Source organism: Anthonomus grandis, chromosome 22 (assembly GCF_022605725.1).
Source record: "Anthonomus grandis grandis chromosome 22, icAntGran1.3, whole genome shotgun sequence".
Classification (NCBI taxonomy): Eukaryota; Metazoa; Arthropoda; class Insecta; order Coleoptera; family Curculionidae; genus Anthonomus; species Anthonomus grandis.
Genome location: NC_065567.1, coordinates 20,957,592 through 20,978,660, shown reverse-complemented (window position 1 = coordinate 20,978,660; position 21,069 = coordinate 20,957,592). Strand labels below are relative to the sequence as shown.

The window sequence follows — 21,069 nt, the reverse complement described above, 5'->3', positions numbered from 1 at the left end:
TATATTTAAACCTGGGACTTATCTCTGGGATACCGCTTAGGTTATTTATTATATGCTTATTTTCTTTGTTCATAAATGGACTATCTAGGAGCACGTGGGCTGCCCCCACAGCAATATAAATTAGGAAAAATGAAATTATAGACTAATTATTCAATATATGGTGCACACAAGTCAATAATTAAAAGGATTAATTGGCTTTAGGCCTTGGGTGAGCTAATTAATCAATTTGTCAACCATTTGCTGCTAAAATTATCAAAGTTGGACAAAGATAGGAGATAATATATATGTAAGTTTTTTTTATATAAAAAGGCTTACAGATATCCTGGAAACGAACTTATTGAAACAGACACCGTGAGAACATCAGAAAAAACCCTCAAAATATAAGAAACTATGCTGCTACTAAAGGGACTATCAATCCCAATTAGAAAAAAGCCATTGGTGTTCGGTTTATTTAGGCATCCTGAATGGAAAAAAAAGGATGTCGAAGGAAATATTCGTCAGCACCTATTTAGTTCCAATTTTCTTAACTTTAAATTAAGCTTAATAATTTTTGAAAATTACAGGATAAAATCCTGTGGTAACAAATAGAATCAGTCAAGATAAAGAGTGGCTACGTCATGTATATTGGATTCATCAATTGAATATTACTCTGTATAACTTTAAAACGCGGTTAACCTCGTATTAATATAATAAAAGAAGTATTATTCATTCTGAACCATCCGCATGATTAAAACACAGATTCAACATTATGTATTATTTATTGGGATTTTTATGTACATACAAAAAAAATAGAAACAAGATAAGAACGAACCTAATGCTAGGAAATTAATTTTAAAAAAAAAAACATTTTTTTCTATTTCTATATATATATGCCGCATAAAGAAAAGCTGCAAAAATAGACCCAATGTTGCCCTCTAGGAAATATTTTTGCAAATCGATTAAAATGACCAAAGCTTGTAAGGGCTTGCTTCTAGCTAGTTACCTAAGTAATCAGATCTTTAAATACCTATAAGTAATTAGGTAGGTAAACAGTTAGGCAAGGGATCACAAGTCTTTTCGGCGTAAAACTTAAATAAAGCTTATCACAATGCCATGGGGACGCCTTACCAAAATTTACTATATTTTGTCTTAAAATACCTAAGCATTTAGTATTATTGTGCTATAAATTTTACATATAAAAAATTAGAGGAAGTAGATTTTGGTAAGAAGCACAGTCCCGAATAAATGCGGAACAAATAACTAATACTTTAAATTATAATACGATCACAAGAACTTTTAAATATTTGGTAAAAAAAAGATCATAAATAGGAAAAAGTGGAAATAAAAAGAAATATGATACATATTTCACATAAAATATAAATTAATACTACTTAGAAATACTAATTTACTGGATATCGTGAAAACGTAATATAGCTCGGCCAGGTATCTCAGAATGGCAGAGCTTTTCTACCACTTTAGAGGCCTCTTCGGCCGAAAATTCTGTGTGAGGAGGTGGGACGATGTCCCCGTTTGCGACGTATTTGACCAACTCCTTGAGTTGTTCAATGCTACCATTAGCAACTGGCTCAATTTTTTGATTCGATTGCTGAATCAATCTGGAGAACTTTGGCAACAGACGTTCCGCTACTTCTTCACTTACTAACACCACACCACCCTGAAACCAAACCATTCTTTTAAAACTTTTTCTTCTTTTGTGTAGTCTGGAATACTTACACAACTCAAACATTGTAGAGATCTATGTAGAGACCTTGAGGTAGTACCAAAATCGATGACGATATCTACTAAACCATTGCAAGCGTTCTTGGTTCTCTCGATCAGCTGTTTTTCATACAAATCCTCATTCCACTGAACAATGTTTACTCTATAACATAATATATATTAGTAAATATTTGAGTAGTAAGCTAGTATTATTCAACCTTTTCAGTTCTGCAGCAGTCCTCATTAAGCCTTCATCTTTTAAAGTAGCAACGGTGATCTTGACTCGGTTGATATACTCAGGAGCCTTGAAATGGTGTTCAGCAATACGTAGAGCCCATAAAGCAAGTCCTCCGGTACCAACAATCAAGATGCGAACAATATGATCAGCTGAGCGGTCCTCAAACAGCTTTAGGACATGCTTGTGCGCGGTAACCACAGCATTCTTGGCCAAAAGAGCTCCGGTGGGCAGCATGGCGGCAACACCAAGAGGTAATTGGTCTGGAACAGGCACCAAATAGTCTATGGTAGGCACTACAATGTATTCTGCATAACCATGAGGAATGCCGTCGTACGGATAAATGACTACGCGAGTCCCTACTTTGATTTCCTGAAATATATAGTGGTGAGTAAATTTTTCAAATGTTATATATGTCATAGGACATAATAGGCTGAGGCCATACATATTATCTCATGCCTAACTGTTTTGTTAATTAAAAAAACGTCATACTTACATCTGATGCAGAAGCTTCAGCCCCAAGGGCGTCTACAACGCCAGCAACCTCATACCCAGGGAAAAGAGCACCATCTCTAAGGCCATGATGCGCAGGGGAGTAGCCGGCATCTTCCACTGATGAAATGCTGGATGTAGAGGGGCTACGTGTGCGCATGCGATAGCAAGCGCCAGCACAGACAACCCGAATGCGAGCACCTTGCGCAGGTACATCCGGAACGGGCACCTCAAAGCTGAAGACGCAGTCTTTGATAATGGGACCGGGAGACTCGATTGATACTTGACGACAAAGTTTGTTCATGTTGCTTGATCTGGAAAGATGGAGGAGGTGATTCTTCAGATTCAAAATGTCAGAGTTGTTTTAATAAGGAAAAATTGAAAATTTAGTAAGATTGCAGGTGTAATTTTAAAATGATGACAGTATCACAGTAAACTTAATTAATACTTAATCAAATGGTGACATGTTTTGCCTTAAGGGTATCATCAGACAGATCTACAATACGTATACTCATAAAAACATGCAGTCATAGGTATGTTAAAAATTAGCAAGACAAAAATGAAATAAATTAAAGGGTCTGAATTACTGGGAAGAAATGAAATGTGCGCTAAATGGTTGTGGGTCATTTAAGCATGTACACTCTGAACTGTTTGGTGGTGATGGATATGGATAAATTCATGGACTTTTTAAGTGGCAATGATTTTTGAGACCCTAAATAAAAACCCAACCAATAATTTTTTGATACTTTAAAAAAAGTCTGTAGATAAAGCTATTTTAACCTTTGAATATTTCAAGCAAAATAAATATAAATTATATCCCATGAATTCAAAAACATCATTTTTGTATGGTTTGCCAGAAATTCATAAATCGACTATGCCTATAAGCCTGGTAGTATTGTTTATTCCCTCATATCATGTTATAAACTTTCATTATGGCTTAATAAAACCCTTTGAGAAGTTTCGGAGAAATTTCTGCTGATACATCCGTCAAAAATTTGGTCATATTTTCAAAATGTAAATGTTCCTCGCCTAATCTCTCTCCATGTAAAAAAAATATTATTAAGCATTCCACTAATAGATGCCTATTGCTTGTACAAAGGCTTTTAAGGAATAAATTTTCATTCATTACTTGAACCTTGGTGTTTTATTCCACATTTCTTTCAGTTTAATAATAATTGTTTTAAGCAGAGAGATGGATTAGCAATGGGCTCTTTTTTAAACAAAGTTTTTATGGATAACTTGGAACAAAAGATCCTTAATAGTAATTTTAACGCTGACCTGCTACTTTACCAAAAGTATTTGGATGATACTTTGCAATGGAGATGATAACCAATTGTCAGATTTTTTAAAACTTGTCAACTCCCTCCACAATAAAACTGAGTTTACCCTTTAAATAGAAAACAATGGTTCCTTACCTTTTTTAGGTCTCTTGAACAAGAGAAAAAATGAAACCTCTTTTATAGATTAATTAAAACCTCTTTATCTTGCCAAACATTTAATATAGAACTCTGCAAAATTAAAGCAATTGCTGAGAAGAATTTTATTTCCAAACAAATAAGTACAAGGTATGTTTAAAAATAAATCCATGTCATATTTTGGGAACATTTCATTGCAGTTCACAAGAATCTTTGCACCATTTTGAACATCATCTGTCGTTTCTCAACAACAAATGCTTTAAAGAAGCTTTTAGTAAGTCACCAATTATTCCTTTTGTTAAAACTTAAATATGCATTTTTTATTCACAAGTGTTTTGTTATTGTCCCATCAGTTTTTTTTTTCAATTATTAATGTATTCATTTGAAAGTAAATAATTTCATTTGATTAAGTTTTGTTAAATTTACTGTGATACAGCAGATTTTATATGTTTTTTTTTGAAATTCAATTATTTTCAAGAAAAAAAACATTGTGTGTGTACCTAAGTTAATACAAATTTTATTTAAATTAATACATTACAATAATATTTAGAACCTATCAGAGGACATAAATTGGCTTGTAAGAATGACAATGATATAAATTCTATTTAAACTATGGAATTTTAGCATTAATATATGTCTTAATTTTGAAGAAAGGTCTCTTTTTAAGGTGAGTTTGCATTAAATAAACAATCCTAGGGATGGTAAAAGAAACATGTCTTCAAGTTGAAAAGTAAAATGCCGATGGCAGAATTTTTTGGTTTCTGAAATTTTTGGTTTTGTTCAATTATCATTATCTTTGAGGTCTATGGATGATTTTTTCAATTAAGTAGTAGATAGATGGCTATATGGTAGAGTACAGTACTCTATGGCAGATCATAATATCAATTTAAAGCTTCAACTTCAATCTCATTATCTTAAACAAAAATAAGCAGCTGTTCTCAACAGAAATTAATGTGATTAATTATATCTGTCTTAGTTAGGTGTAATTTATTTTCTTTATTAGTCACAACAAACTAATTAATATTTAAAATATGTGATATGAAGTATCAATATAATTTTCAATTAGTTGTGTGATTAATTATTAATATTATTGATAACATTAACCATTAGTTCAGTCACTTAAAATTGTTGACGAATTATTTCTGTAAGTAAACAACATAGTGACATAATTTTAGTACTAATATATTAGAAATTTATTGCTTTTGCTGATTAGAACAAACCATATGGACCTATTAGTTTTATTGGTAAAGCTTAATGTTATATGGGGTTTTATATTTCTCTTTTTGACCTAATAACAACTGTGTTCAGTAAAATTATTCATTAGTGAGTTTAATTCAGAAGCAAATAATAAGTTAATAAAATAATAAAAATTTATAATACCTACTTACTATATTAGACTTTTATCAAGAAACAGTAGTCGGTTTGAAGTATTAAGAAAAAAGATAATAAATTGCCAAGAAAATTGTTTGAATAAAAAATATCATGGTAATAAATTAGAAACAAATTATCTTCACTATCACCAATGTGGGTCAACATGTGTTTTTTCAAAGTACTTATTCTAAATTAATCTCATTAATCATGCAATGGATCTTTCAGTAAAGAAACTAAAGCACATTTACATTATAAAGAAAAACTATTCCTGCATTAAGTGATGGCAAATTGCGAAAGTAGAAGAAGAAAGTAAATGATCATGATGTCATTTAAATAAAAATAAGTAAAGCAGGGGCTTACCCAGACATCGCGCTGTTAAAATTAATCAAAGCACTTTCAGTCAACATCATGTAAAATTGCAATAGCCATGCAAACAAATTAGAAAATTCACTTATTGATTTTTTTTTAAATCAATCCTCGTGCTATGGAAAATATCTCAGGAAAACTGTTTTCTCGAAGCAGGTTTTCGGTATGCGTTTCTTGAAACACTAACCTGAGGAGCGGTTCGGAACGCTTATTTACAGAACATGAGTGTTTACAACAGGCTTCAGTAAACAGTGCACGTGTAGGAGACGTGATAGTTCAGCTTTTGTTCGCATGCCCGCTGTTGCCAAGGTGTAACCACCAATTATATTGAAGTTTCAGTTATATTTACGGTATAATAAGCAAATAAAAATTGCCTTTTGTGTCCACTCGATTGATGTGGCAAATAAGAACGGGTCAAAGAACTCATTAAGGTAGAAAAAAGCCTTTTTTAAATAGATTTTCCTGTTAAAAAGAGCATAGTTCTTATTTTGTATAAGAATATTAAACGGCCTTTTTTGGTATTACTTGTGCAAATCTTATTTAGACAAATCGTCTGAACTTACATGGCTAAACATCCAGAAGGTTATTACTTAATAATTAAGTAAAAATTGCCCAAGTACCCATCTCTATGATAGATTATTTTTGTAAGATATAAATAAAATATGAAGTACTTTCACTATATCTACCTAAACTGTTGCTTCCTTTTTGTCATTATTCTTTTAGCATTTGTATTATTTATTTTTGGTACTTATCTAATTGTTTTATTGAACTCTTATTAGGGACTAATTGTCACTTGATTGGCATAAATATCATATAATTCTGAGAAAGCATACTCAGACTCGTTCCTAGGTGATTTAAATCACGTTCTGGCAACATTGCTAAACCATATTATCCCAATTAATGCAGCCTAGCTTAAAAACATCTGATCTTTGTAACAGTGTTGCCAATGATTGCCCTCGATCATAAAGGGTCTGTCTGTATCGCTACCTGAGTGACTTCTTCGAATGAATCTTTGTCGAAAGTTCATCAATCTACCTGGGTAAAAGGTTTAGACTCGATTTCTTCTTCAGCTGGTCTTCTGCTTTGACTTTCAGATTAACGAAGTATATAGAATGTTTTCGAATTTGAATAAACGACGGATTTGGAAAAATATTAAGGATTCTAGAAGTCGTTGAGTCCTTGGACTTATGAAACAATAGGAATACAAGACAATGAAACATATACAGTATGTCTACTTAACTTGGAAACATATGGGAAACTTTTTTATTATTAGTTTTATTTAAAAAATTATTCTTTATAAAGTTTTGTATGGTCCAAAACATAAAACGCAATAATCAAATTTTATTATTCGTATACAAGGTTCGTAAAAAAATGTCAATTTTGCTTAAGAGTAAAGTACCTTTATTTTTGACAATACCGAAAATTACAAATGTTTTTACTAATGTTTCTCACATTACCTAGGGGTGCCGAACATTTATATTTTTATTTATTTATTACAAAACATGATAACCTTTCCGTTCAGAAACTAATAACCACATTTTTACAAAACAAAGTAATTAATAATAAGAACCAATCTCTTAATTTTTATTGAGACCACCTTATCCAAAAACTTAAATTTTGGGAAATCGCATAAAAACTGCATCTTTTAATCTGTTAGATAAAAGTGTCTAGCCAAACTTATGAAATTAGAAAAAAATCACAAATATTATTTAATATTAAGGAAAAAGACTATTCTGAAGTGGAGTCAATATAATATTAAAAAGTTAGTAGGGGAAGTCTTTTCTCCGCAAATAAAATACTACCTAATCGGTAATCCTGTAATTTCAGGATGATGCATTTCGGCAAGTTTTCTTACCATCATCAGACTAGAGTTACTTAACACACACACAAATTCTAAACAATAACAAGCAAGTACTATTTGTACGCCTACTAACTTTTCAATATTTTCAATAATTATTTAATGGTAAAAATAAATTCATTCACTGGTATTAGAGATATTTATTTAAATTAAATGGATTAGAAAAGTTTTGCTACAAAAGCATGAATAAGGAAAAATTACTAACAAACTAAGAAAATGAAATGAAATTAAAAAAACTAAATTCAACGATTTGAACTATTAAAGTATCTTTCTTTAATAGGTATTTCATTTAAGTCGTGCTGATTTGTTTCGTTCTTGAATTCCTCTTTGTAGCATTGAAATTCATTGAGTTCTTGCTAATTCACTCAAAAAATTTGCAGCAGTAGCTTATCGGCATCTTCTAATTTCTCAGGTTTAATTGAAACTTTTGATGGAAGGTTATTTGTTACAAAATTAAAAGATATGCCCTTTTTCAGAAATGGGGATCTAAGACTCTATTGGATGGCCTGGACTGTTATTAAGCTTCTAAGCATTTTTATGTCATTAATTTCGTCTTCCTTTCCATTCATTTAATATAGGAGTATCAGAACTATAGTTTTTAGTACTAGTTACACAAACTGAATAATATTATTTTTGAAAAAATATTAAATGTACTTAAGGATGGTCTTTTGAGCTTTTATTATTAAACAAAACGTATTTGTGTTGATCACGTGCAGCGCGAGACAACGAAATTAGCGTGAATAAGCGCCAAATTTTGACAGATAGGATAAGGGGAGTTTTGCTGCAAACGCCTACTAGGATAAAAAGAGTTTTGAAAATAATATGAAATTTCATAATGATGCCATATATAAGGAATAAAATACGTTTTGGTACCAATAAAGTTTTAGGGTTATGCAGAGATAATAAACGACCACACTCTGTGTTGTGCCACACTAATTACTGTCTTGTAACACTTTAGAGGTGCATTTAAATGAATAATACCATATTAATTAATTGTTGTAATAATTTTTACCAATAATATTAGCTCCTTCAATTTGCTAATGCCTCAGTATATCCTTCTTATTTTTCAATACAGGTAATTGTTCTTTTACAAAAGTCTTTCAATACTCATCTAATCATAACCGGAGTAATAGTCTGAAAGGATTCTGTACTAGTTCTTTACAAATGAGCAACATCTGTAAAGGGCGTTTGAAGATATACCTTCTGCTTTAAATAACCCTCGAGTGGAAAAAATCGAGTGGCGTCAAGTCTGGAGAACGAGGTGGCCAAAAAATTTCCGATGTATAACTCTTCCATTAAAACAATTTTTAAGGTAATGCCTTACATCTAAACTACTGAGGCATGGAGCACCATCCTGTTGAAACCGTATTTGTTGACTTAAAAGGAGGGAAGCATTATCAAAAAAGTCTTCTAATTCATTCTCTAAAAACAGTAAATAACGGTTCGCATTTAAAGATTTATAAAAAAAGGTCCAATTATTTTATTTCTGTAAATTCCACGTCACATTTGTTTTAAATGCGTACTGGTCAAGAGTTTTAATGTTAAAATTTGGATTAGTATCAATCCACCAATGGCAATTTCGGGAACAGATTATTCCATATTATGAAAATGTTGCTTCATCCAAAATAAGAATATCTCTTTCCATAAATGGGCTTTATATTCACTTAACATTCCTTGGATATCACAGCAGAATTCAAAGCGTTTATCACGATCTCCTGGTCTTAACATATGAATAAATTAGGTCTTGTATAGGTGAAACCTGTTCTTTTTCAAAAATTTTAAAATCATCTTTATTAATAGGATATGACAGGAAATTTCCCTTGTTCGCAAGGATTTTTTAGTATATGCTGTTGTTGAGAGCATTATTTCAAATTACATGTCATCATTGACAACCTGTTATTGGCGTTTCTTCGTAAATTTATTATTTTATTTATATCTCCAAAACCCTTTAATTTGGTTAATATGTTCCTTAATGTGCCATAGTGAAGTTTTTTTTCGGGGTGTCAGTTATTAAAAATTTCTTCAGCTTCTCGATACCTTCTATAATTGTCAGCCACAATTTGATCTGCAGTGCCTAATGTTGCTGGCATTTTACTCTAAATTTTATAAATATTCTCTGTCAATACAACTAATGTTTTCAACCTCACTGTCAAACATTTCTCGCTATAAACAAATCATTTATTTGTCAGTGCATTTTAGATTTCACGTAATTACATTTGCATTGCTATTGTAAATAGGGAAAAAATTTGTGTAGCAGGATATAATTGCATATTTGTAGTGTTTAGTTCTAAACTACTATAACAATCAAATTTCACAATTAATTGTTGCATTTTAGGTTTTGGACCATGCAGAACTTTTTATAAACAATCACTTTTTTCCCTAAAACTAATAATAAAGAGGTTTCTCATATGTTGCCAACTTAATTAAATACATATAATTAAATACAGTTTTAATAGAAGATGTAACAGTAATTTTTTTAAACGCTTTTTCATGTTAAATATTGCTTTTTAAAAGGAAATAGGTACATTTCCTAGCACATTTGTGATTCTATAATAAGGATAATTAAATATTTTATTATTTTTATATAACCTATTTCAAAGTATAATCACCGCACACAATAGAAAACATTGTAAAATTAAATCTGCACTTGAAAACAGAAGCATTATAATTGCAACTGGTAAACCAGGTAGTAAATCGTTAAAAATGTTTGCTTATGAATTAAGCATTCACATGCTTTGTCATCATTAAAACTGATATGGCTTTGTGTCTTTGAATATTACTATTATAAAATCGCACAGTTAATATTTATTTGTTAATACGAATAAAATGTTCATGTTTTTGGCAGTCCTATTATTATTTTCACACTACAATCTATTTTAAAAAGATATTTTCGCACCTAAATAAAAGTCAAAATATCATATGAAATTGTTTTTGTTGACAGAAAAATGCTACCTGTTGTGAATTTAAAGATGAGTTGTTGAGGGCTAGTTTAAATCGGTGCCACTGACATCATTTTATTATTTTTAAATATCCGATTAGTGTAAATATTTTAAGATTAGATTTTTAATCAATACACCGTTTATATTAGAGCTTAAACTGAGGAAAAAACATGTTCTGACGTATCAGTTACTAGGTATTATTTGCGTTAAGTTCTAGATAAAAGACCCTAATTGATAATAAATTATAAAATATTCAGGTCCAAACATTGACATAACAACGTATGTAAATATTTTCTATAGCAAATTATGACCCAGCCAATTTTAGATACTTTTATTTGTTTAAAGTTTAAGGGGGGTACATTTTATTGGGTGTTGACCTTCAGAAAGTACAATTATTTTCGAGGGTTTTCTGAATTAATTTTATTTAGGTAATTCATTTTAAAATAATATCTTCTTTAATCTATAGCGCCACCCTCAAATATTCTTAATCTATTTTTAGTAAATCAATCTATAAACTATTTTCAATAATAACTTTTTAATGTACAAGCATTAAAAAGTGATAAAGTTTGACCTACTATATACATTCATTATCTGTGTACATGACTAAAGGCATTAATCTTAATTTGTATGTTGTTAATTTGTCAAATTATTGTTTAATTATGGCTTATATACACTTGACTACAGACTTGCAAGATATTGTTGATAAACAATAGACATAACCAATAAATATTATCTAAGTTTTCGCAAATTATGCAAATGAAACAAAACGACTGGTTCTGATAAAGAATTCAAGGGCAGAATTCATGAATTTTGTCAGGAAATTATATCCAAAACATTAAGATGTTTGTACGCTCTTTGGCTTAAGTCTAATTATTTATAATTAATTGTCGTTTTTATTAATAAAACAATAATTTAAATATATATTTTATCGTTCTTCAGATAATTTTAAATTTTAAACTCTAGTGAAAAACCACCTCTACACAGAAAGAGACAAAGGCCTAACAAGCACAAAAAGAAATTCAAGGTGCTATACCGTTTGTATTATAATTATAAATTAAACCTGAGCAAAAGTTAAACGTACTTTTTTAAATTTAATCAGATAATAATTTTTAAAATATCAAATAATTGTGAAGGACCCTTTTAAAATAAATTAGTTTATATATCATGCAGTTCTTTTGTGATCTAAATAAAATACTTGATATTTAATCCTGCATGATTTACAAAAAATATCTAACAGAAAGATAAACAAGGGCAATGATCATCAGCTCCCTAACATGTGACAAAAATAAGGTTGTTTAATGTGTCACAATATATTTCTAAAGCAAAATACACAGAAATGACGGGATATCTGATGAATTGAGCAGATAAAGTGCACGCTGAAGTAGCGTGCTCTGAAAATACTAAAACTACATCTATTTTTAATCCAGTTAAGTGTGTCTTTAGGTGGGATTAGAACCTTGAATCCGGTTTGTTTTTCCTAATACATAATGGCCAGTATTTTATTTAGATTGGTCATATTCTTTTGTTTTGATATGTCTTGTGTAGAATGCGAATATTATAAAAGAAGAGCACTTATACGTAATACATTTTGTTCAAATCCTTGAGATTTAATAAACCAATTTGGAAACATTCATCATTTCCTGATAGATTATTTTAAATTCTCCCAACTATTATCAACAACGTTACCAGGCAGAGTGTAAATGTAGAGAAAACATAATCATTACATGTTAGGTACGTAAATCAACAAACCTCAAGGTAAAGTGTACATAAAAAAAATCACAACTTATTTACTTCGCGCGCAATTGGTTAAAAACAACGTGGCTTGAGATCAACATCAAGAGGATGATAAAATTATATTGATTAATTTATTAGCTTTACACTCATTTTTTTTAAATTTTATCTATTTATAAAAAATATATTATTTTTTAGTGCGTGTCACTATATAATTCTCAAGGTTGTCACGTATTTTTGGATTTTCCAAAATATGAAAACAGTTTACCTTTTATTGAATGATAAACACAGAGCGCTCGAGCAACCACAGATAACAAACTAAATAGCTTTTTGCAAGCATCAAGTGATTTTTTCATTTAACAAAGGTCACAGCTAATAAAAGTAAAGACCGCCTCAGACCTTGTGACCCTATCAACTTCTGAATCATTAAAAACAATAAAATTGTGCATTTAATTGCGAATTTAATTTTTTAGTGATGTTTACTACTATGGGGAAAACGCATAGATTATTGTGGACTTTGTGCTGAATCGGTGACATTGAGCTCTTGTATTTAAATTTTTCTACTGTGGCTACCTAATAATTATGTATATTTATCAAATTATTTATTGCGATGTTTTATATACCCGATGATAGATCAATATGTATGTTGTTTTGAATTACGCTACGTCAAATAGCGTCATTTACTACTAAAAGGACAAATAAATATGACCTTGCAAGAGCTAAGGCACATCTGGATTTTGACCTTGATGTATTCACTGGGGGTTTCTTTTTAAAGTTTATATGATCCATGAATGAAAGTTTTTGAGTTTTTATACAAGCATGCAAGTTAATATTTTTTTCACACATAAAAATCAAGTAAAATAAGTGTCTATATCTACTATAAATACAACTAATGTAGTCTGTGAAACTTGCAAATTACTGAGATGATAACTAAAAATTAATCCAGTCACGTCATGACATGAATAAGACCAATTAAATTATAAATGAGTCTAAAAATAATACAAAACTATAGTGCAACGAGGGCGTTTATCTCGTGAGGTGAAATACTAAATACATACAGCTGTTTTCCATGAAACAAGAGGGGCCAGGAGGACTTATTTTGTGGGCTCAACACTCTCAAATTTTGGGTTTACATACATTGAAGGACTAACGAAAGTCAGAGACGCGAGCAATCACACCCTTTTCTTAAGCTTGCGCAAATACAAACTCCTGGGCTAGGTGCGCGTTTTGCGTTGTTATAGCAACGCCGTACAGTGAGAGTTTCTATATTACCAGCAGACAAAATGTTTTTTTGTTTTAAATTTATATATTGTTGATCGATTATCTTGAAACGATATTTTTGTTTGCAGGTGATACGAAGTTTGTTCTTGTTTAAGGACGGAGGTGAGAAGGAGTTAACAACCGGCATTCTGGAACCCTTGTCCAGACCCAAACAACTTAAATCTATCCAAAGGACCAAAGGATTCCTCCTTTTTGAATGGCCAGTGGACATTCGTTTGATTTCTGAAAAAAAACAATGGATGTCCAGGTTTAGGATTATACACATGTCACACACTTAAATGAAACTCTCCACTGGACAAATGATTTGTTAATTGCATTATTTAGTTTCTTTGCAAGACATGTAAAATAGAAACTTGATAGACTTGTAACTTTCCTTGTCCATAATATATCCAACTAACTACGAAATAAAAAACCGATGGAGGTCTAATAATAACACAAAATTTCGGTGCAAAAAGTCCATTGGACGTCCGTACAGTTGCGAAGCAAGTCCATTAAACGCTACTATAACTTGGCTCTCATTTTAAACACATCCATTGGAATTGTCCCCTTTTATTATTGTTTGACTATTAACATTGAAGGCATGAGATTAAGATTTTCGTTCCATATTTTCATTAAAATGAATGATACAGTTTTCGAAGAGAGATGGACGTCTAATGAATCTAGAAAAATAAGAGCCTAGTGGCTTTTTACTTTTTTTCAATTTATGGGCTTAGAACTAACCTAAATCATATTCATTTGTTAAGAAATTATATTGATATGTCCTATACATTTTTTAAGAAAAGATCGTCTGATGGATCTATAAATATATAAGTTCAATGTATTTTCATTAGTTCATTGGTATTTGTCCAATGATTTCGTATTTTTTTTAAGCCATCAGATTAAGAATTTCCTAAATCCATGGTACCTTATGCACATTTATCAAAATGAAGACACATCTTTCGACCAGAACTCAAATACTTCATATACTCATATACTCTGGCTTCTCAAAAAAATCTATCCATTGAAGGTAAACTGACTATATACTTTTGAAAACAACTTTTTGAACGTCATGGAAATTCCATTGGATAAAAATAATTTAAAATCCATTGGCTTATATATAAAATTATCATTCAGAGAATTTCTGTAATTAACACATGGACATTTTGACCTAGCTTAGACCATTTTACAGGACATTCATTGGAGGATGTGTGCTGTTTGGGGATGGTGTACTCTAGCTCTACAACTTGACTATATTTAATCAAGAAATCAGATTATTTTTTTGACCAATTATTTTGATCGTATTGTGAATATTTTGATTTTTAAATTATTAATTTTTTTTTAACTTTTGAATTCAATTATCCTTATATTGGTTATAGTGTTTTAAGTATATACATGTAAATTAAAGTACGTCTCTACGGATTTGGAAATATATGTGGATTAGTTGAGTAGGATAGTTCTTTACCATTCTAATGACATCTGCTTTTCTGGGGATATCTCAGCAGTGCTCTGCAACTTAATAGCAACATATTCTTATGACATGTTTTGGATATCCTAATAAATGTATAGTTCTATGATAGAAATTGAAAAGTTACCCTTGTGTACACAAAATGATCTAAAAATTTAATATAATAATAATGTGTTTGTTTTGCAGATTTATAGATATACACTAAAAAAATGCCATAAAGAGAATATGCAAAAAGGAGACAAAAACAATTTTAAAAAGATCAAAGTTTAGCTCCTGTGAAAATAAAAAAAATTTCAAAATTTTTAAAAGTAAATAATTGTTTTATACAAAATAAAATTCAAATTAAAAAAAATGTACGGCAAGCAAAAAGCAAAGCAAAAAAAAAGTATAACCTGGTGAAATAGTACAAAAAAATGAACCTTTCGTCTCTGAGCCATGTTAAACCTGTGGGACTCGTTTAATTTGTAAGAAACTGGATCAAACTTTCTTATGACGTAGATGTAACTTACACAAGACTTTTTGTGTGTCAGAAAAGTCCAAAAAGGTGAGTAGACTACATATCGCAAAAATTAAAATGACTTAAAACTAAAGAGTCAGTTAGTTTTATTTTTATATCCAAACATAAAAATTTAGGTGCAGAATATTCCCTTTATAAGCAATAGTTAATGTGGGCTTTAAATCCTAAGTCTACATCCAAAAATAAAGCCAGATTTTTGCAAACCTTGTCACAAGAAAGCGTTTCAGTCCCTATGCGAAAATTAATCACTGATTTAATGTACTCCTGTATCATTGTCAAAAAACATAAGTTTTGATTTAGATGGATTAATGTGCAAATTATGACGTTTTGAGAAGTGAAGTAAACAACTTAGATTTTCATCGATAGCCACTTTAGCCCAATAGAAGGAATCATACAGCTGGGTATCATCTACATATTGATGCAATTTACAAGTGTTTATGTATTAACAAACAAATGGCCTAGTATAGTCCTTGCGGAATACCGCAGCTTACCCCGTCAATGCCTGATTTAGACCTGGAAGTTTCAATAAATTGGGATCTATTGGAGAAGGTAACTTTCCAGGAACAAAACAAGGAGAAAATCTTACTCGACAGTCACAAATTCCTTTACCAATAGCCACTAATAATCAATTAAAAGGATCATTTATTTATGATGCAAAGAAAATGTACAGCCACTTACCCCTTAACTTGCCAATTTGGAAGACTTTAAACAAATTCCAATGTCAATGTAAGAAGCTTCTAGTTGGCAAAGCAAATTATAATGTGGAGGAATGTAATGAGCTGTATTATCTGGTATAAAGTTTAGCTTAAAAGTAGTGATAATAGTAAGTTTTTATATTTTAATATTATTTGATAAAATATAAGTATATACTTGTATTATCACATGTAACATTAACTTTTTTTTTGTTTTTGTGTTCTGATTTTTTATTTAGTTTTATTTAGACTGAATTCAACAGGCAGGATGTTTTGGTTCTCAAATGATCATATATTTGTAAATTCATGATTTTTTGACTTTCCTGACTCTTGACAAAATTGACGATGACAACTTAGCGGTCTTAATTAAGTTATTCTAGAATAGAAACATGGTTTTCTTTTGGAATAAATATAATACGTGAGATCTTCCAACACTCTGGGAATATTAAATCTATAATAAACATAAATTAATTATACTTGTTATTGTTAGGTAGGGCAGAATCACTGGACAACATTTTCAAGATTAATCAACCAGTTGCTATTGAGTTTTCCTGATATATATAAAGAACACTTTTAACATCTGCTATAGTGACAGTTTGGGAATAAAAGGATATGATAAAGTTAGTTTTCTCTTAATTTAAATAAAACTAATTTAATAAGAGAGAATTGTAAATATTGCACCTTGCAAGTGTGTGTATACTTTTAGGGTTATTGAAAGAAGGAGGAATAAAAGCTTTAATGTCTTTCCTATAAATTGAATTTTTTATTGTTTGATTTCTGATTTGTTTAAAATGTTTCCAATGCTCTAATGTTCGAGTTTTTTATATTTATTAAAAGCCTTATTTGTTAAAGTATCATTGCTCTTATGTTGTCAGCTAGCCACGAAGGCTTAGGGCATTCAATGTTTTGCTTTAATAGGGTGGTAAAACGTCACAAATATTCAAAATAGTTACGTTTAGATATTCTACTTTTACATCTTTCATACGTAAAATAAAGGTATTTTATGCTTCCCTACCAAATTTGTTAAAATTAGGTTTTATGTAACACCTATTTTTGAATTCTAGATCTTGATTAAACCTCTCAAGGAGACAAAGAATCAATTTCTGCTCATTTTAAGTAGATTAAATCAAACCTTTTTCTGGTATGCAAGTCCAAAATATATATCCAAAAATTGTCCGTATACCGTAGCAACTAATTAGGTTAAACAATAAACATTAGTGAAAACAGATCAGATTTATTACTTCGATCATACTGAAATAATAGGATTTTAATTGAGTTTATTAAAATAATCATATTGATGTCCATAGTTTGTTCACGTGATGCCCACTGTGTAATAGTTAGGCCGATGACACATCTTCGGGCACGAGTATACAGGATGATCAGCGGTGATGTCAGATCGCCCATTTTTTATGACCTACGCCTGCCTACGAATAAGAAGGTATTGCGTACTAAAAGAAGAATCAATATTTAATTGCACCTACGTTCTAGGTTTTTTTTTGCTTTGATGTTTTAAACTTGATTCAGTGTTTTATTGTAATTCCTTATCTAATAAATAGTATCTCTAACATTATTGTAAACAGGGTCAAAAGTCTAATCTATGAAGCTGTTTATACATTTTGCATTTTGTTTGTACACCTTATGTAATGCACTTGAATGAAAGGCAAATAAAACATAAATGAGTCTTATATTTTTTTATATTTGACTTGTATTTACAAAAGCATTATCTTCTAAGATCTGTAAGAGTTTTAATTGTAAAAAAAACATATTTTAACAATAGTTCACTTATAATTCTTATATCAAAAATAAATAGTATATTACAACTTTTTATTTATAATCATATAATTCGACAATATCACATAATATATTTTATTTGGTAGATTTATTCTCAAAATGCCAGTTTCTTTACCACAGGTTTCTTTGGTTTATTTGATGTTATTGCAGGTTTGATTAAATTCTTTTTTAAATTATTTTTATTTTTCTCACCCTTTAATAGCACCATCGGCTGTTCATTTTCTTCATGTTTATTATTAGACTGCAGAAAATTTATTTCTTTCAAGGAGTTGTCAAAAACGGGCATAGTGGATTCAAAGTTAGAACTCCTTTTAGGAGTACTTGCTTGAAAAGTTTTGGAGTCTTTGGAGAATGTTTCAAAACAACAACCAGTTGAAGAAGAATTACTTGTTGATTTTTTAGGGGTAGGATTTATTTTGTTTGGCGTATTACCATATGATTTTTGACCTGGACTTTTGAATTTTGGCAAGGGACATTTATTTGCTGTTAGCAATAATGTATTTGGCTTTGTAGGAATTTTTGGTTTAATCGGAGTAGTAGGTGATTTGCTTACTATACTTGGCTTAAAAGCTGGTTTATTTATTTTTTCAAATGACTTTGATTTGTCAACATCTACATGTCCTTGTAAAGAATTGATCACTTTATCCTTTATAATCGGTGCATCTGTAGAGGAAGGTTTCAATTCTTGATTTGGTTTAAAAAGTTTTTTTACATCTTCCTCTAAAGAAGTTATATCGTCGTAATATTGTTCAGGTTCTTCATTCGTAGGTGTCATAGAGTGTTTTAGTTCAGGAGAATATTTGTCTAAAGATGTGCTAGGTGGTGCGGTATTAGTATTAATAATTCCGCTTATATCTGCGAGTTCGTCATATATCATATCTCGGTCATCTACCGAATCAAAAGAATCGCTACTCGCCATCAATTCAACATTTTCATTTTGTTCTGAAAATGGTCCAAGATCGCCAAATGGTAACTCCTCATAAAGGTCTTCTAGGGATTCCGTTGGTAAGAGTGGAACTTGCTTTTTTGCTGGAAGATCAGGTTTAATATCTTCTTGATTTGGGATTAATGGTAGCGGTTTGTTTTGCAATGACCTAAAATAAAATATCATTTTATTATACCCTTAATTTGGCACAAAAGCACTAACCTTTCATGAGATGGGTTCAAATGGGAGGTTTCTTCTGAGTTATTTTGTGGCGACATTGTGCCCCATTGTTCATAAATCTCTTCAGCTATTCCCTGTGCTGCTCTTAGGGCCATTTCGTGGGTGGAATTTATTTTTGCAATCCATTGACGCATATCTTTTTCGGTTTTGGCAACAAACTGAAAAATAGCGAATAAAAATTAAGTGTAAAAGTTGCTTTTGCATGGGCTGATTGTAAAACTACTATATGTTTACTTACTTCATATTTCTTACCCTGCAAATCAGTGTGTAACACTTTGAAACTTGATGTCATTTTGCCAAAATGTTTGGCACTTTCTTCACCTTCTTGCTCATTTGAATCACCTTCTTCCACGGTTGCTTTATAGTAGCGCAGATCTATTGTATAAAACGGCTTCCAATCCTTTTCTGATATATAAATTAATAACCAAAAATCGTGGATAACTCCAAACATTTTCTGGTTGAATAAGATCTTGAGGATTTTTCTTTGTGTTACCAAGTGTCCGGATTTAATACCAGTTGATGTTTGCTTAGCTGGTAATTCTGGAATGACTAGAAATTAAAAACTTTTTCTCGCTATGTTATTTTACAAGAATACCTTTGTATGGACAAACAGGTTCTGGGGAAGGTGATTCTGTTTTTCGTTTTCCAATAGACTTAGCGGGAAGAGGAGGAGGAGGCGATTGTGGCAAACAATCGTTAACTATTTTTTTTTCTTTACGTTTAGCTCCTTAAAAAAAGTGTATTTGTAGCAATAGTCTAAGAGAAAATTCAAATGTTATGTTCTTACCAAGAGGGTACATAGGAACATATGAATCCTTCTCGGCTTTTTGAACTTCATTGACTTCAAAATATTCATTATTACTATTTTTATATTCGTCAATTTTTTCCAGTTGTTTCTTTGATCGGTCTATTAGTTTTTTGGCATATTCCTGCTCTTCCGCCGAAAGTTTTTCGTTTTGGCTTTTTTTTTCTAGATAATCTGATATATCTGGAAGAACACAACAACTTTTATTTGATTTGATGTCACTAGTCTCGCCAATTTTTGTATATTGTGATTAAACATTCTCTGACATTAAGATAAAATTAAAAAAGTTATGCACTCTGTGAGTACTATAAAATTTATGCACTACTAAAAGTTATGATTGTATCGTCATACAGATACTACGTAAAATAATGCATGTAGATTGCCATATAAATTATTTTGAGCCGTAGTGAAACAACACTTAGGTGAATTCACCAATTCATACAAAGAATGCCGTAAGTTGCATAAGTATAAAAATAAAAATAATTTTATTAAAAAACAAGAGTCTGAGATGATTAACCATTAAATAATATATGAACTCGTGACTGATCTAATTTAAAATAGTATCAAAGTTCTATGGCTAATTGAAACCTATACTAAAATTTTAAATATATACCTTTCAAGAGTTGTTCAATCTCATTAAAAACTTCGTTATCCATCATGAGATTGAAAATATATAAACCACAAAATATTCACAAAGAAACATTAAACTTCGCCTAGTCAACTTCACTGCAAGTGCACCTGTATGCCGTAGTTAATGAAAACATATCCTCCCCTGCTGAGTGCCATGTGGTATTTTTATCATGTACACTCCCAAACTGTATATTCACGTTTTAATTGGAAGAAATGGGTTAAATTAATTTTAACTTAAGAGACACATAACCTGATGTTCACGGCAATGGCCGTAAGGAGCCTATTTAGGTTTTACAGTTACTTAAACAATTAAAATTACTAGGAGGATTTAATACATTCACTCGTTTATTTTTACTAGCGGTTTTAATAAATTTTAATATATTTGAATTACTCATCAAACCTTTATAATTTCATTTTGTTTATCGCTAAATGGCAATTCATAAAGTGTGGGCTTTGTTAATGCAGTCATTATCTCTTTTACAACAAAATATAATCTAGCAAATTTTGATTGGTAAATTTTACTTACCATTTATCAACTTGCTTATAAAAAAAAACATTTGTATATTTTATTTATTTTGTCATAAGAATATAAATCAATCATCTATATTTTATTTGCTACTTACCTGTATATACAATGAT

General features: G+C 30.5%; 2 protein-coding genes across 5 annotated transcripts; both read right to left on the bottom strand.

Annotated features, from left to right (window-relative positions):
- Positions 1-739: 739 nt before the first annotated feature.
- Positions 740-16,047, bottom strand: LOC126748658 (uncharacterized). Of its 4 annotated transcripts, none has more exons than XM_050458034.1 (5): positions 16,026-16,047; positions 2,430-2,739; positions 1,917-2,305; positions 1,714-1,861; positions 740-1,654 (listed from the first exon to the last, which is right to left on the bottom strand). In XM_050458034.1, the coding sequence occupies exons 2-5, from the start codon at positions 2,727-2,729 to the stop codon at positions 1,385-1,387; spliced, it is 1,107 nt and encodes a 368-aa protein (XP_050313991.1). In that variant the 5' UTR covers positions 2,730-2,739; positions 16,026-16,047; the 3' UTR covers positions 740-1,384. The 4 variants fall into 4 exon arrangements, with proteins under 4 accessions (XP_050313991.1, XP_050313989.1, XP_050313990.1 ...); XM_050458032.1 differs by lacking the exon at positions 16,026-16,047 and adding an exon at positions 13,164-13,312; XM_050458033.1 differs by lacking the exon at positions 16,026-16,047 and adding an exon at positions 12,374-12,502.
- A 1,668-nt stretch (positions 16,048-17,715) lies between these two features.
- On the bottom strand, positions 17,716-20,794 carry LOC126748612 (uncharacterized). Its single transcript, XM_050457966.1, has 6 exons — positions 20,414-20,794; positions 19,783-19,983; positions 19,591-19,722; positions 19,234-19,535; positions 18,978-19,153; positions 17,716-18,924 (listed from the first exon to the last, which is right to left on the bottom strand). Exons 1-6 carry the CDS (start codon positions 20,457-20,459, stop codon positions 17,925-17,927), a joined length of 1,857 nt encoding a protein of 618 aa, XP_050313923.1. The 5' UTR covers positions 20,460-20,794; the 3' UTR covers positions 17,716-17,924.
- Positions 20,795-21,069: the final 275 nt, after the last annotated feature.